The following is a 17,605-nucleotide window of genomic DNA, read 5'->3' as shown; positions in this document are numbered from 1 at the left end:
TGGAGATCATTTATATTTACTGAGTTACTGCATCCATCCACTTCCTATCTCTGATAATGGGGACATTTTTCAAAGTGGCACCAAATCCAGAGTCAGATCTGGATCAAAATAATTTCACTAACTTTTGTCGACATCATCATACAGAAGCTGTATACCAAGTTTGAAGTCAATGGGAATTGTAGTTTTGAAGAAGAAGACGATTGATATTTTTGTAACGGACGACAGATGATGCCGCTGCTGCCAGACGACAGTAGCTTACGGCCTGTCGGCTGTAAGCTAAAAACTGCATCTGAAAAAACTGTTGCATCATGATGTTTCCAATATAGGCACTTATTTAATAAAAAAACAAAAAAGTTTGTACTTTGCTGAAATTTCCTGGGTCTCAGGAGGTTAAAAACATCAGAAAAAGTCTTAAATTGAAGTTGCAGAAGCCTGTCGGAACCCTATCCTGTGTGTGTGGAACATCTTTTGGGATCATTTTTGTTCGTTCTATGACTGTTTTCTCTCGGTCGACTTAAACGAAGCTGATCAAACGCCACGGTACATCAGCGCCGTGCTTATAACTCTATTCGTCTGCTTTCATGTGGCCAAAATAATTAATTTATTCCTGCAAACTCTGAGTCAAACACATGTTTCATCTATCAAAATATCTGAGTTTGATGCGCACAGATGCTGATGAAACATCGCAGCAATTTAGTGTTTAATCTGAGCGAGCATCTCTGCCAGCAGCGCTCACAGGACAAATCTGTAGGCAAACACCATAAACTAAGAATACACAGGGAAAGTGGTAATTATGCTGGCTGAACATTAACTGTGATTATTCTGTCATTAGTTTTGCCTCTGTAGTCGCTCCATGCACATTGACTCTTGAACCGCGTCTGTGAATTTGCCTTCGTTAAAATCCCCACACGTCAGAATGGGAAAAGGTGAAACCCAATCACTGCTGATGTCTTGTGTTTGCCTTTCCTCCTTCAGGTGCAGGTGATGTCGTGGAGTTTGGGTTTAGGCGGCAGGATGACGTTTGCCAAGCTCCTCCTCCCCTTCCTCTTTTTCCACTCTTTCTGTGAAGGTGAGTGATTCTGACTTCCAACAAAACCAGTCGATCAGGGCCGTCAAACTGTTTTGAGTCCAGGGGCGTCATCTATTACAGCCTAATGTGAGAGAAATTAGACCGGACCAGTAAAATAATATGAATAACAGGAAAAGAAGTTATAAATGTCAACTCCAAAGTTTTTGTTCCTGTTTCTGAGTGAAAAAAAAGTCAGATTTTGTAATGAAAATGTTTACATCTACGAACTGTATTTGAACACAACATGAACAAATCTGATCAACCTGAAAATTCTTAAGAAAAATAAACACAATTTTAACAATATTACGCCTGAGTCACAGGAGTAGAGTTAATGTGGACACTCAAGGGCTCCCAGGCAGCACTCCTGAAAGTTGATGTTTTTTTTGCATTTGCGATCATAATTTCACATCATATCGAGCTGATCAAACAAACAAACAATCCTAGTCAGAAAAAAAAATCAGTAATTGACAAGTTTATAATGAATATGTGAATATTTAAAGAGAATACAAGAATTTAAAGCATTCTGCAAAGTTTGTCTAAAGACGAACAAATGCAGTAATACTGAACCAACTGGGAATTTACAGCCTCTGCTCCTCTACCTCCTCCTTCTCCTCCTCCTCTACCTCCTCCTTCTTCTCCTCCTTTTCCTCCTCCTTCTTCTCCTCCTCCTTCTCCTCCTCTTCCTCCTCCTCCTTCTCCTCTTCTACCTCCTCCTTCTCCTCCTCTTCTACCTCCTCCTTCTTCTCCTCCTCCTCTACTTCCTCCTTCTCCTCCTCTTCCTCCTCCTCCTTCTCCTCTTCTACCTCCTCCTTCTCCTCCTCTTCCTCCTCCTTCTCCTCCTCCTTCTCCTCCTCTTCTACCTCCTCCTTCTTCTCCTCCTCCTCTACTTCCTCCTTCTCCTCCTCTTCCTCCTCCTCCTTCTCCTCTTCTACCTCCTCCTTCTCCTCCTCTTCTACTTCCTCCTTCTTCTCCTCCTCTACCTCCTCCTTCTCCTCCTCCTCCTTCTCCTCCTCCTCTTCGTCCTCCTTCTTCTCCTCCTCCTTCTCCTCCTCTTCTACCTCCTCCTTCTTCTCCTCCTCCTCTACTTCCTCCTTCTCCTCCTCTTCCTCCTCCTCCTTCTCCTCTTCTACCTCCTCCTTCTCCTCCTCTTCTACTTCCTCCTTCTTCTCCTCCTCTACCTCCTCCTTCTCCTCCTCTTCCTCCTCCTTCTCCTCCTCTTCCTCCTCCTTCTTCTCCTCCTCTTCCTCCTCCTTCTTCTCCTCCTCCTTCTCCTCCTCTTCTACCTCCTCCTTCTTCTCCTCCTCCTCTACTTCCTCCTTCTCCTCCTCTACCTCCTCCTCCTTCTCCTCCTCTTCCTCCTCCTCCTCCTCTTCCTCCTCCTTCTTCTCCTCCTCTTCCTCCTCCTTCTTCTCCTCCTCCTTCTCCTCCTCTTCTACCTCCTCCTCCTTCTCCTCCTCCTCTACCTCCTCCTTCTCCTCCTCTTCCTCCTCCTTCTCCTCCTCTACCTCCTCCTTCTTCTCCTCCTCTTCCTCCTCCTTCTTCTCCTCCTCCTTCTCCTCCTCTTCTACCTCCTCCTCCTTCTCCTCCTCCTCTACCTCCTCCTTCTCCTCCTCCTCTTCCTCCTCCTTCTTCTCCTCCTCTTCCTCCTCCTTCTTCTCCTCCTCCTTCTCCTCCTCTTCTACCTCCTCCTTCTTCTCCTCCTCCTCTACTTCCTCCTTCTCCTCCTCTTCCTCCTCCTCCTTCTCCTCTTCTACCTCCTCCTTCTCCTCCTCTTCTACTTCCTCCTTCTTCTCCTCCTCTACCTCCTCCTTCTCCTCCTCTTCCTCCTCCTTCTCCTCCTCTTCTACCTCCTCCTTCTTCTCCTCCTCTACCTCTTCCTTCTCCTCCTCTTCCTCCTCCTTCTCCTCCTCCTCTTCTACCTCCTCCTTCTCCTCCTCTTCTACCTCCTCCTCCTTCTCCTCCTCTTCCTCCTCCTTCTTCTCCTCCTCTACCTCCTCCTTCTCCTCCTCTTCCTCCTCCTTCTCCTCCTCTTCTACCTCCTCCTTCTTCTCCTCCTCTACCTCTTCCTTCTCCTCCTCTTCCTCCTCCTTCTCCTCCTCCTCTTCTACCTCCTTCTTCTCCTCCTCTTCCTCCTCCTTCTCCTCCTCTTCTACCTCCTCCTCCTCCTCTACCTCCTCCTTCTCCTCCTCTTCCTCCTCCTTCTCCTCCTCTTCTACCTCCTCCTTCTTCTCCTCCTCTTCCTCCTCCTTCTCCTCCTCTTCTACCTCCTTCTCCTCCTCTTCCTCCTCCTTCTCCTCCTCTTCTACCTCCTCCTCCTTCTCCTCCTCTTCCTCCTCCTTCTCCTTCTCCTCCTCCTCCCTCCTCTCTACTCTCTGTCTCCTGACATAAATATGTTGATTCATGTCGTATAAACAGATTACAGATCCACTGTTCATACAGTTTGATGGTCCAGTTACTGCCTGAGCAAAAAAGGCTTTTACTTTCAGTTATTATTATTATTGTAATTTATTCCCAAAAATATGGATAAAATCACATCTAGAATCACATTTAGAGTCTGAGGTTTTATTGTATTTTCCCCACAAATTTTCTTTATGTGTGTTTAAATACATTAAAGTAATGAGTAAAATAACTTTTAAAAGTGTTTGTTTGGTATTAAATAGTGTCTTTTCTTCAGTATCTGTGTTGAGCCTCTGCAGTTCTATACACTTGAACTAACTCACACTGTGACTCCTACAGAAGTGTCTTCTGTCCAGTTTTCTTTTCTTTGACATCCTTTACATCCTAATTACCGAGCACACACACACACACACACACACACACACACACACACACACGGGCACGCAGGCGTGCACGCAGACAGACACATGTCCAAATGTACATGTAAGTGACTCCACTGATATTCAAATCCATCTTGCTGATGTGACTCAGACAGAACAAATACAAACATGTTGAAAACTGACGTTAGCGCTCCAACTAGCAGGTTCCTTTAACAAGCAGATGGAGTGACACCAGGGACGGCCAATCACATGTACGTTAGCAAAACCAAAGAGCTAATCAGAGAGCGACAATTACGTTAGAGGTGGGACTTCTAGCAGAGAGCGACTGTTAACCCTTTGTGTGCCAGAATCATTGACTAAACACTACGGACAACGGTTTTACTGATCATGACTACACAGGAGTGGATGGATGTTGGTGGGGACGGGTCCTTAGCGTCCATACGCAGTTCTACGCCCCTGGCCTTAGTTTATCATTTATACATATGCATCACAACTTACAGATCACAGTGGATCTACAGATACACTGAACATTTAGTAAGAGGTAGAATATTGGTACAATTCCACATACTTCTTTTAAGACATTTCAGCTTATTCACATTTTTTGTAAAAGGCTAGTCTGTAAATGTAAACATTTTTGTGTAATATAAATTTTTTACTCTGAAACAAAGAGAAAAAATTGCCTTTTTCATTATTTATAGGTTATTATGATAGTACTTTACTGGTCTGACCCACTTTAGACTGAATTGACCCAATATGATTTTCACATCCTTGATTGTTAATCTCTTCAGTGTAATTTCTGCATTTCACACATTCATCCCAGGGGCCGGACTGGACCCTTTGGCGAGCCGGTTTTGGCCCCCAGGCCACATGTTTGACACCTGTGCAGTAAATTCACCAAGACTCCAGTTTTCGGAGTCGATGATCGTGCATAATTTATACGACAACTGTTCCTGGTCTGGGGCTTTAATTTCAGTTTAATATACACCGGTGCAGTGGTCAAAAGAAAAAAAAAAAAAAACAGGCATTAAAGCTAAATTATTGAAAAGGTGATTGTGTGATCTATCAGTAGCTGCCTTAAAAAGAAGAGTACATGTTTAGAAATAGCCCTCAGAACAGAACCATTGGTTTTTTTTGGTCCTACGGGACGACAGGATCAATGCAGAATTACAAATAAATACAATTAGTCCAGTGTCTTTATCAGTAAATTGCTAAAACACCTTCCAGGCTACATTAGGAGGAGCTGAATTTGATAGAGGAGTTTAAGTGTTTAACAGCACCTCGCCAGATTCGTGTTCAGCTCATTATTAATCGCCTGAGAGGATCTTCTGCTTTTACGTCCGTGTACCGTACCTGGATTTTAGAAAAGAAGTCTGAGCCTGAAGCTGGTGTTTTTCACAGTGAGGAGGACTCGTACAAATATCTCAGCACTCTTGATTCGACAAAAACACTGAGTCACTGGTCAAAAGAGGTCTAAAGTAATTCTATGTAGTTTTTATTGTTCTTTCATTGAACGTCTTGTAACTTTTTCCTTTCTTTGCTTTCTTTTATAATGGGCTGTCTGTGAAACACAAGAACAGTCTCAGCAGCATCATTAGGGTCTGGGCCAAAACTGTACAAGTCCAACTAAAGACCTGGATTCTTTGTGGAAGAAGCAGGTTGTGCAGAAAGCCAGAAAAATCTAAACCTGTACCATACCATACCATACCATACCATACCATACCATACCATACCATACCATACCATACCATACCATACCATACCAACTTTATTTATAATGCACTTTATGAACTTTACAGCTGGCCAAAGTGCTGTACACCAAACATAAAACAAGGGATTAAATAAGTAAATAAGTCAAACTAGTGATAACACAAGGTAAGCAGGCTAAGAACAAAATACAACCATCATAAAAACAAAGACAAATTAAAATCTGATTAAAACAGCATAAAAAACAGACATGTCACTCATTGATTAAAAGCCAATGAGAAAAAGTGCATTTTTAGACGTGATTTAAAGACAGGCACAGACTGAGCCAGTCTAACAACTAAACTGCGTCCACAGCTTTGGGGCGACAACAGAAAAAGCACGGTCCCCGTAACCCGACCAGACCTGCTGCTTAGAAACAGATTTAGGTTAATGCCATCAGGGCGACATTAGTGGGCCAGATCTACTAAAGGTTTGCGCGTATTAAAACCTGTGCAAACTCTGTACACGCAAAAAAATGTACAAACTGATTTACTAACAGTGACAATAAGGGCTGTGTCTTTCAAAGGTGCAAAATAGTGCATCTGCATCCAGTTAGTACATTTACCACAATGAATATGCAATTGTGCATGTGGTGGGAGGAGAAAATGTAAATATATTAATTTAGCAAACGTAAAGTGATTGATCAAACCCCAAAGCAATTTTGCTGAAAGAAACTGTGTCTATATTTAACAGGTGTCAGAAGGAGGAGCAAACAGTTTGGATGTGCAATTACACACACATGGAAGTGGTTAGGAGACAAAGAAATGATCAAATGTGATGCAGAGAACATTTTTGGACTGACGGAAGAAAAATTAATTAAGGTGTATGCCCCCCCCCCCCCCCCCCCCACACACACACACACACACACACACACACACACACACACACACACACAACCTTGTTTTGCCTCGTGACCCCATTTTAACATCACAAATTTCTGGTGACCCCAGACATTCAAAACAGATTTTTTTTTTGTTGCTAAAATTGATTTGTTTTTCATCATATAATAGTTTTCTCTACAATGTGGCAAATAAATGTTAATTTTAGACACATTTCATCTATATAATGTATGTATATATATCTGTTGTGGACAGAGGCAGTAAATCCAGGTGTAGATTACTGCACAAAGGGAGAATGTGATTTTCCTTGGTCAGGATCTGTCCAGTCAGTCCAGCTGTGATTTACAAGGAGGACAATGAATACTGAACAAACAAGAACTGAAACTATGAATTATGAAAGAGCTGCAGCATCTGAAACTGACCACAGTGAACATTTGACACAGAAACAGAACCACAGTGCTGCAGTTTCACAACCACAGTTTGTCTTTTAAGGATTGGGATTGTGTCTGTCAACTCACCAGATATTTTTTTTTATAAAGTTTTTTATTCATTTATTTATTTTTTTATCAATTACTAGAAATTTCAGGCAACCCCATTTGAATTCCAGGTGACCCCACGTGGAGTCCCGACCCCAAGGTTGAAAAACGCTGCTTTACGGGACTCTTTTCCACTCCTGATGATTGTGATTAAAAATACGTACGACATTAGGCTACAGTGGGACAAAATTATGTGCGCCTGACAGTCAATCCAACCCCCCCCCCCCCCCCCCCCCCCCACACACACACACCTTTAAAATGAAAAATACATGACTGAATGAGTCATGCAATACCTTCTATGACTAAACTCCTCCAACTTTACATTTCCGTGCATCTGGATCATTCCAGTCAGTGTTCCCATTAGTGCTGGTGGATCCCAGGGCAGTTTTGTCTCCAGTAGCACATGCAAAACCCTCATTTAAATAGGACGGTCTCCAAGGACTTTGCACCTGTTGTAAGTTGTGCAAGCAATCTCAGTAAATCATCCGCAAACCGCAGTTCAACCCCACACGCAAAATTCTAGTATGCGCACGGAAATTAGTCCACGCAAACTGGGATCTCTGTAGATTCGGCCCACTGTGTACCTCAGAAGAAAACAAACAGACACTCCAGCTCGTCCATTCCTCGTCCATCAGGTTGATAATGGGTCAGGTGTACTAGGTGGTTTGGAATTACTTATATCGTTAGCGTCATAGCATAACTGTCTAAATCAAATTTTTAGGCAAATTATGATCTCTGCATAGAACGAATCAGCCGTGTTCAGACAGGAAAGTTATACAGATATCATAAATATCTTATCTCGTCTCGTCTCGTCTCGTCTCACCTTACCTTACCTTACCTTACCTTACCTTACCTTACCTTACCTTACCTTACCTTACCTCTCTTTTGTACTGTTTGACATCCTTATGTGGCTCCAGCTCCTCTCTCTTGTTCATGTTTGTTCTGTTGCTTGCTGACTCTTTGTGGCTGTTACCAGGAGGCTGATGGAGTGTGAGGTGGTGGTGGTGGGGGTGGTGGTGGAAAGCCTTGTTGACTGACAGGAGACACCTCCAGTCACACAGCGCTGAGGCAGCGGCCAAAGTTATTAAGTGAATGCCACAACCTCTTTCCATCAAGCGCAATGAGTTTATCAGGGTTCTTTTCTCTCTGGAGCTGCCCAGCCTCTTGTCTTTCACTCACACTGCTCTGCTTTCATTTTTCCAGCCTCTCTTTCAAACTAATTCTTAAAAACTGAGCCTCATTCACTGATATCTTTAAGTGTTTTTCATGAATTTGGTGTTTTGAATCAGCATTTTAACATAAACAGTAAGGGTGTAAGAAAGTGTCGGTTCTGCAGTATAATACATTTTTATTTGTATAGTGCTTTTCATATGACTCAGAGACACTTTACATGCAAATATAAAGTAAATATATTACATTCTTTCATTTCACAATACTGTATCGATATTAAAAGTACTCTGTTGATGTTTTTAGGTATTTATTCAAATGCAGATATTGTGGAGGGTTTTGTTTGTTTTTTTTTTGTTTATATTTTATTTATTATTATTTTACACTCTTTATTAAATAATGTTCTTTCCTTTGTTGGGGTCGCACAAAAATCCTGTTCTGATGTTAGTTGTGAACTAATAGAATCTGAACATTTGAACAGGATCTGAAACTGGAATGTCTGTAAAACAGAATTTCAGTTTGAACACAGGAACATTTTGTGATAGAACATTAGATCCTGTTTCTGATCAAATTAAAATGTGTTTAGTATTTGTGCAGATTTCTGGTGTAATTCAATTCTTCAAGGAAATAATAATTTAAAAAAAGAAACAAACAAAAAATTGCCTTTTTAACAGTATCATGATATATCGTGGTATATCGTATCGTGATCGTATTGCCAGATTCTTGCCAATACACACCCCTTACTCTTAAATGTGTCTGGAATAAAGCAGCCTTTTCCAGCTCCAGTTTGTGAAGGAACTCATCACCTCTGAGTCTAAAACAACCCGACCCTGTGGACTATGTCTGCACATGCTCAGTACGGGGTTACACCTGACACACTGCTGGCCCTACAGTCTGTAGTCACTTTTCCATTGACCCTCAAACTGTGCAAATATAACTTGCGCATAAAAATTAACCTTATGGAAAAACAACAATTTCGCCAAAAGTCTCATTTTTCGATCAAAAGTTTTTGCGCTGGCAAGAGTTGGTTTTTCGGGCATTTTATATCATGCAAAATTACAATGGAAAGACCTTTTTTCGCAACTAGAGTCACATGAGAAGATGACCCTATATGACAAGTACAAGAAGTGATGGATCGTGAAGTGCCGTCAACTAAAACTGAATGAACAAAATAAATCGATTTCATATCAGTCTGACAAAGACGAAAATGAAGGGAATTTTATCCATAATTTTTATACGTTTTAGTTAGTTTTGTAAGCACACATTACAGTTTCAGTTATCGTTTTTTGTTTTAATTCTAGTTACATCTGCCAGGAGGTATTGTGATCACTTTGCTTTGTGTGTTTGTGTGCGTGTTTGTTTTTTTGTTTGTTAGCAAGAAAACTAAAAAAGTTATGGACAGATTTTCATGAAATTTTCAGGAAATGTTGATACTGGCACAAGGAAGAAAGGATTAAATTTTGGTGGTGATCGGGGGGGGGGGGGGGGGGCGGGTGTCTGTCTTGATGGAGGTCTGCGTTCTCCGAGTGCTTTTCTTGTTTTTATTTATTTCAGTTAACGAAAATGTATTTTCAATTCTAGTTTTTGTCATTTCGTTAGTTTTCATTAACAATAATAACCTTGATTCACACACAAAAAAGTAAAAAGCGCTGTGCAAGAATCCCAACTGAAAAAAAAAAATAGCACAAAAATTAAAAATATCCTTAACTTTTTGTTTGTAGTGTACATACCTCCTAAAAAAAAAAAAAAATCCAATAATGGACTGAAACGCCTAAACCAGCGTTTGTCAATTATCTTATTTCTGAAGTGCATGTAAACACATCACATCTGATTATTAGAATTGTGTGACTATAACAGTTATTGGATTGTTATGATCATGTAAATTAAATGGGCTCATTTCTGTGGGTGTTTAGCTGTAGTGAAACCACAGTTATGGGCTGGAGCTTGCCCCCTCCTCCACACACACACACATGTACCTCCTCCCCCATGTAGAACACTTCATGTTCTTGGCTCATGTTAACAGGCCGTGATGATCTCCTTCCAAACGGGCGGAGAAACGACTGAACAAAACGCTCAGTCTTTCAAAGGGCCGATTCCCCCCATCAAGAGTCTGCACTTCAAAAATGTCTGGCCTCGTCTCGTCCGTCTGCGGCGTCTCCATGGTCCGATGCCCAGCTCAGCTGATCAAAGACCTACAGCTTTGTTCCCTGATCTTTCCAACAAAACAGCTTGTATCGCTCTGCCTTCTGACACCGCAGACGCCCGGATGTTAACCGAGAAATACCCGCCAGTGCAGACAAATCTGGGGAATACACTCCGACTTTTCAGTAGCATTTTCGGTTTTTATTCTTCAAACCAACACTGATTCAGCGGTGATGAGTCCTTTTTATCATGACACTCAGATCAAACTCCAGGAAATGTGAGTAAATATGAAAATCTGAACCGAAAAGTGCGTGAACTGTTAAACCTGATCCTTGTGTGAAATTGTTTTCATGGACCCAAAAGGCAGCGATAGACCATGAAAACACTGTGAAACAAGTTAAAACATGTAAATAATAACCAAACCTGACAAGTGCATCATACTGGGTGTTTATTTTTTTAACCCATAAAGACCCAAACAGCCACCGGCAACCAAAACCACCTACTGATCTAAACTGTTGAATACCTGCTGATTACTAAAGAAAAAAAAAAAAGAATAAAATAAGCAACAAAATGAACAAAAACAGCCAAAATGAATAAAACCCATGGAGTTGGATCAGTGACAGTGGATAAAATAACAAAAATGAATTAAAAAAACCCTTACAAAACAATGAATAATTGGAAAAAATAAGCAAAAAAATGTACTAAAGAAAAAAAAAAGAATAAAATAAGCAACAAAATGAACAAACACAGTCAAAACTAGAAAAGCACTCAGAGAGCGCAGACCTCTGCCAAAGCAGATCAACCCCCCCCCCCCCCCCCCCCCATCACCACCAAAATGTAATCCTTTTTTCCTTGTGCCAGTATCAACATTTCCTGTAAATTTCATCAATATCCGTCCATAACTTTTCCAGTTATCTTGCTATCAGACAAATAAACAAACCCCGATGAAAACATAACCTTTGCCATCCTTGGCAGAGGTAACTCGGGTGTTTTGCTCGGCCAATAATTTCCCTTAATGGTTTCTCCAACCTGTCGGTCAGGGCTGCAGGTATAACAGTGAGATTCGTCCCTGGGTGGGCTCGAACCACCAACCTTTCGGTTAACAGCCGAATGCGCTAACCGATTGCGCCACAGAGACATAACAAAGGCTGCCAGGTTTGACATTTATAGGGAAAAACAGTATCCAGTCGGAACTGATGGAAAACTGGAAACTGATATGATTTAATTATACTAGTTGAACAGATCTGTCTTTCTGTGTGATTTTATAACCAGAATATTTCAACACTTTTTAAACTGAGAGCAGTTTATTTTACCCTTGTTTATCAGGATAAAAGCACCTTACTGGCAACCCATCGTGACTCGTTCAATAACAATAGTAAAAGTAATAATTTTAAAAAATAGTACAAACTAGAAAAGCACTCGGAGAGCACAGACCTCCGCCGAGGCAGATCAGAAAATTTCATCAAAATCTGTCCATAACTTTTTCAGTTATGTTGCAAACTAACCAACAAACAAACAAACTAACCAACAAACAAACAAACAAACCCTGACAAAAACATAACCTCCTTGGTGGAGGTAATGAATAAAACCCATGGAGTCGGATCAGTGACAGTGGATACAATGAACAAAAATGAATTTTAAAAAATCCTACAAAATAACGAATAATTGGAAAAAAAAAAGCAAAAAATGTACTAAAGTAAAAAAAAAAAAGAATAAAATATGCAACAAAATGAACAAAAAAAGCCAAAATGAATAAAACCCATGGAGTCGGATCAGTGACAGTGGATGGAGATGCTTGTTTTTACATCCAGTTATGAATATCTTTGCTGAAAAAATCCCTTTTTGCTCAGTATTGGCTGTTTCTGCTATAAAAACCATCAACTTTAATCTGTGCTTTTATGAACATTTACATGATCAGTGAATCAAGTAGAGGAAAATACATGATTTACACTGAAAAACTGCAAAACACACAGGATAAAATCATATTAAAAGGTGATAAATCATTTAAGAAAGAGTTAATATAGAGAATATAGAGACACAAAAGTCACACTGGGTCTTTATGGGTTAATATACGTCACTCCACAGTACTTTGTATCAGTTAGATTTTCTGAATCAGCAACAGGTGACAGGATTTAGTAGAATTATTATTACTGTTTTTTAATTTAACGGGTTTGGGTTAACGGGTCATAAGGGACTTTATTTGTCATTGCATTTACACAACAAAATTATTTCTCACTCTAAAGGTGGAGCTTGTTGCATAAATAAATTAAAATGACAAATAAAATAGTAAAAAAAGACCATAAAAAAAAAAAAAAAGGTCATCAGTGCAGTTTTTACAGTTGTTAAAAGTAGTTAACTTTAACTATATCGTAACAGTCCTGAAAGAAAGCAGACATTTTTAGTCACTGACGCATTTGTAGTGGTTAATATGTGTCCGAACGTACGATGAACTTAAAATAATAGCAGAAACCTTCCCCAGATCATGGTCATATAATGGATATTTACTTCATCCAGCTCCGTTTGTGAGTGTATTTACTGATGGAGTGAGTGGTTTTTGGAGTCAACTTGAAATCAGGATGGTTTCAATTATCCAGCAGAGCAGATGTGTTGCTCTGTTGAGCTGCCAACACGTTCATTTTAATTGCTCTTTGCTGAGATGTTTTTGTCGAATTCTGCCCAAAAATCCAACTGGACCGTTACTGTTTCTAATGTTGTGTTTTTGCAGCTGAAAATGTCAAATGAGTCAGTCCCAGAGTGAAAAGGTAAAGGTACGACTGGAAGAGCGTCATGTTTATAGAACTACATGTGAGGGATGTAACGGTACTGGAGGAAACTGTGTACCGTTCAGTCCGCCCTTATGGACCACGAGTTTTCAGTTTTGTAATTGATTTCTCTCTCTCTCTCTCTCTTGCTCTCTCTCTCTCTCTCTCTCTCTTGCTCGCTCAACATGCAGCACTGGTAAGCCCCGCCCCTCAGTGAGAGACAGTGGACAGAGAAGCGGCTTTAGACTTAACACACATCAGAGTCCTGCACAGGTCCAGCACTTTTCCAAAACTGGCACCCACATGTACCTGCGACCTGACCCGACCTGTGATTAAACACATTGTCTTCATAGTACTGACCTGGTCCAGGACTCTGACACTACCAATACCGTGACACGCTAGAACAAGGAAACACTACGGTAGATAACTGTGGCGTTTTTATACTGCCAGTTTCTTTTACATCCCTGTACAGAACAGGAATTTATTTATTTAAAAAAAAGCTCCCTTTGGTCCTAGGTGTGCACATGTCTGTTTTATACGACTGTATACAAGTAAAAGAATAAGAAAGGGTTCTATTGTTCAGAACAGAAGGTGTTATTTTATTCAGTACAGTCATATCATTTGTTCCTACTGTGAAATGCATTTTTTGCCGGCTAGCAAAATAAAGAATATCATTTTTGGGGGAAAAAAACTGTTCTCTTTATGCACAAAACACGCACCGAAACCGAGTCAAAACCATGGCCCAAAAACCGAGGTACAGACCGAACCGTGGGCTACCTGTACCGTTGCACCCCTAGTACGTCATATCAATAAATGTGGTATTTAAAATTATGTGTAACATTTTTTTGTTACAACAAAAGAATACATTTAACTAAGGCTGGGAAATATATATTTATTATGCAATTATGAAATTTTTATTGTGATAATCCTCCTCAGACGTGAGCAGATAGGGTACTTTTTGTTGCTCTTATGTCATTTATTTCATTGTCTTTAACATAATGTTAATCTTTTTTATTTATTTATTTTACATTGTTATTGTCTTTTTTGCGTGTTGTATGTTGTTTTGTCTTTTTGCATCTTTTTCATCTTGTGACACTTTTACATCATTTTCACCTATTTGCAGCTTTTATCTCATTTTTTTTGTGCGTTAACGCCTCGTGTCATTTTCATCCTAGTGCATCTTTTGCATAGTTTTTGTGTTGTTAAAGCCAGAAATAATTATGTGGTTTCTTCAAGTTCGATTGGGGATCAAAACAAAAAGAATGACTGATTTAACATTGATCTTGATAATCCATATAAGTACAGTTATTGGTATCAAACACCTTTAAGTTTAACTGAGACATGAAACAGCAGATAATAATGACATAGTATTAATATATTACTACTACTTTCTATTTATTTTAGCACTTTGTGTTCAGAGTACAAAGAGCTTTAAGACGGAAATTGATAAAATGCAAAATGAAACACAACTTCAGTGATATACAAACTCATGATATATTGTATCGTGATCCTAGTGTTGTGATTTGTATCATATCGCCAGATTTTTTCCAGTACACACCTGTACTCAGTAGTAGAGCTGTGTATCGGCAAGAATCTGGCGATACGATACAAATCACAATGTCTCATGATACTGTTAAAAAGGCAATTTTTTGTTTGTTTCTTTTTTTTTTTTTTTTTTTTTTATTTACTTAAATTATGTTTTACACACATTACAGTTTAAGATCCTGCTTAAATGTTCATATTCTATTAGTTCAGAACTGACATCATAACATTATTTTTGTGCAATCCGAACAAAGGAACAAACATCTGCCTCTCAGACAGAAAAAGTACTTTTAGGATGCTTCAAATAACTATTATTAATAAAACAGTGATAAATAATAATAAATAAAATGTAAACAATATAGAAAAAGAAAAAAACAAAAATGTACCTCCGCCATATCTGCAATTGAATAAATACCTAAAAATATTGATACAGTGCTTTTTAACATCGATACAGTATTGTGAAATAAAATATCGCGACATATTGCAGAACCGATATTTTGTAACAGCCTTACTCAGTCGTATGTGGTGGTATTTACATGGAGATGTTCTGATGCATGGTGACGAGGATTTCAGTCTGATTGGAGTGGATTTGTAAACATGTGCCCTGAGTTTTCAGATGAACTGATGATGCTCTCCTCTTCATCGCAGGCTCCAACCAGCCTCCACGCTTCCTCAACTACTTCTTCTCCGCCTACCTTCTCATCTACGAAGACGCGCCCATCGGTGAGTCTGTGTGAAGTCCCGGTTCGCCGTATCTGCTGTAACTGTCGTCTGAAGAGTCAAAGGAAAGCTGTGTTTGTGTCGGGCTTTGTCGACTTGTTTACTGCTCTGGAATGCTCTGTTCTCTCCACGCCTTGAATACTGTATAAAGCGAGGAAGGGAAGACGAGTAAAGGAAAAGGTGCTGATTGGCGCTGACAGTGATAACGTGGACGTCCTCCATCAGGAGACGTGTTTTTGTGTGGGTTTCCAGTCTGTGTGTGCTTTTGTTTGTCTTGTTTCTGAGTGATTCCTGGACTCTTTTGCAGCAGAAATGTGGATGTTTTGTGACTAAAGTGAGGATTTTGTCTGGACGTGGTATTTCTGTGTTGTTTTTCCTTTGCTTGTTTGTCATTTCTCGCTGTGATTGCGGGTTATGGTGTGAACATCAGCTCCAATCCTCTCAGATCTATTATTCCCTCTTATTTATTTTTGTCTTTTTTTTTTCGGTGGCCGTGATTGACAGGGCAATCCGGAGACGTCTGACTTTTCATCATCTCTGAGCGTGTCAGTAGCTTGGAATTAAAATCCTTTATATGGGATTGATTTCTTCCAAGTTTGTTTTTTTATCACATGACCTTTATCCACTCTGCCAGTCTGTCAACACTCCAAGTCTGAGTCGTGGAGTTTTCCCTCGTCCACGTCCACACCTTCAGAGGCGACTATATGTACATGTAGCCGCTCAGAAAACCTTGAATATGTCAGTTTTTCACTACTTTTTTGGGGGCAGTTGAAGGTTTAAGGCACCCCCAGACTCTGTTGGACTTTGTGTTTGACTCCTGTACCTTCAGTGGTGTTCTACAGGACTTAATGCACCTGTTAATATCAATACTATACCATTAAAACGATGGAAAAAATGTAGTATAAAAGGTATTTGATGCAGTGAGAATGAATGTCATTACTGAAGCAAGGAACAGCCACAGCTGCACCACGTAGATCAGCAATATTTACCTCCGCCAGGAGGTGTTGTGATCACTTTGCTTTGTGTGTTTGTTTGTGTGTCTGTCTGTCTGTTTGTTTGTTTGTTTGTTTGTTTGTTTGTTTGTTAGCAACTTTAGTGTAAAAGTCTTCCACCCATCTTTCCCAAATCTTCCCCACAGATAGGCCTAGGCCCTGGGACCAACCCAGTACATTTTGGTCCCAGTAGGACAAAGTTCAAGGTCACAGCAAGGTCACAACATCTGTAATTTTCCATCTGTCATCATTGAGCAATTTTCCAAAATTCATCAAAAATTCAAAACGACTCCGATCAGCCTCTAATTGGATCCACCTGTAGCTTAGAACAATCTCTTGTATCTGGAACTAAACTGTCCACATCCACTGTGGAATGTGGACTCTGTGGACATTTACACTGAACACTGAAAATCCCATTTACGACTCATTTTTCATTTACATATGTTTCTATCTGGTTACCTCCACCAAGGAGATGATGTTTTTGCCAGGGGTTGGTTGGTTGGTTGGTTGTTTGTTGGTTGGTTGTTTGGTTGGTTGGTTGGTTGTTTGGTTGTTTAGCAAGATAACTCAAAAAGTTATGAACGGATTTTCACGAAATTTTCAGGAAATGTTGATACTGGCACAAGGAACAAATAATACAATTTTGGTGGTGGTGGGGGGAGCTGATCTGCCTGGGTGGAGGTCTGTGCTTTCTGAGTGCTCTTCTAGTTATACATGTTACTAGAACAAATTCTTAGCCTCATTGGTTGGTCGCCTCACATTTTGTCGTTTTATTCATATTTGACTTCACTTTTGTTTGTTACACAATCGATATTTTTACCCCCGCCAAGGAACAGCGAAGGTTATGTTTTCATAGGGGTTTGTCTGTGTATCTGTTTGTTTGTCTGTTAGCAAGGTAACTCAAAAAGTTATGGACAGATTTGGATGACATTTTTTAGGAAATGTTGATATTGGCACAAGGAGCAAATGATTACATTTTTGTGGTGATTGTTTTTGGGGGCGGGGGCTGATCTACCTTGGCAGAGGTCTGTGTTCTCCAACTTCTTTTCTATTTTTTTTGTTTTTGTTTTTTTGTTTTTTTGGGCAAATTTGTTCAAACCAAGGTTATTATCGTAAACGAAAACTAACGAAATGATGAAAACTAGAACTGAAAAAACATTTTTCTTGATTGAAATAAATAAAAACTATAATTAAAAGAAAAAAAAAAGATAACTAACTGAAACTATATTGTGTGTTTACAAAACTAACTAAAACTTATAAAACTTATGGATAAAATTCCCTTCGTTTTTGTTTTTGTCAATGTCGGATTGATTCGA

The 17,605-nt window shown here is 39.8% G+C and overlaps 1 protein-coding gene and 1 non-coding gene across 2 annotated transcripts in view; one reads left to right on the top strand and one right to left on the bottom strand.

Annotated features, from left to right (window-relative positions):
• The first annotated feature begins 669 nt into the window (after nucleotides 1-669).
• Nucleotides 670-17,605, top strand: part of LOC115434551 (cadherin-23-like) — a 140,290-nt gene continuing 123,354 nt past the window's right edge. Inside the window, exons 1-3 of the mRNA XM_030156587.1 lie at nucleotides 670-747; nucleotides 976-1,069; nucleotides 15,226-15,300. Coding sequence (XP_030012447.1) covers nucleotides 670-747; nucleotides 976-1,069; nucleotides 15,226-15,300 — 247 coding nt within the window. The remainder of the gene's footprint in view (nucleotides 748-975; nucleotides 1,070-15,225; nucleotides 15,301-17,605) is intronic.
• On the bottom strand, nucleotides 11,338-11,411 carry trnan-guu (transfer RNA asparagine (anticodon GUU)). Its single transcript has one exon. It is a non-coding gene; the product is annotated as a tRNA-Asn (tRNA).

Source organism: Sphaeramia orbicularis, chromosome 15, assembly GCF_902148855.1.
Source record: "Sphaeramia orbicularis chromosome 15, fSphaOr1.1, whole genome shotgun sequence".
NCBI lineage: Eukaryota > Metazoa > Chordata > Actinopteri > Kurtiformes > Apogonidae > Sphaeramia > Sphaeramia orbicularis.
Note: the sequence above shows the minus strand (reverse complement) of the source record. Positions and strands in the feature narration are given on the sequence as shown.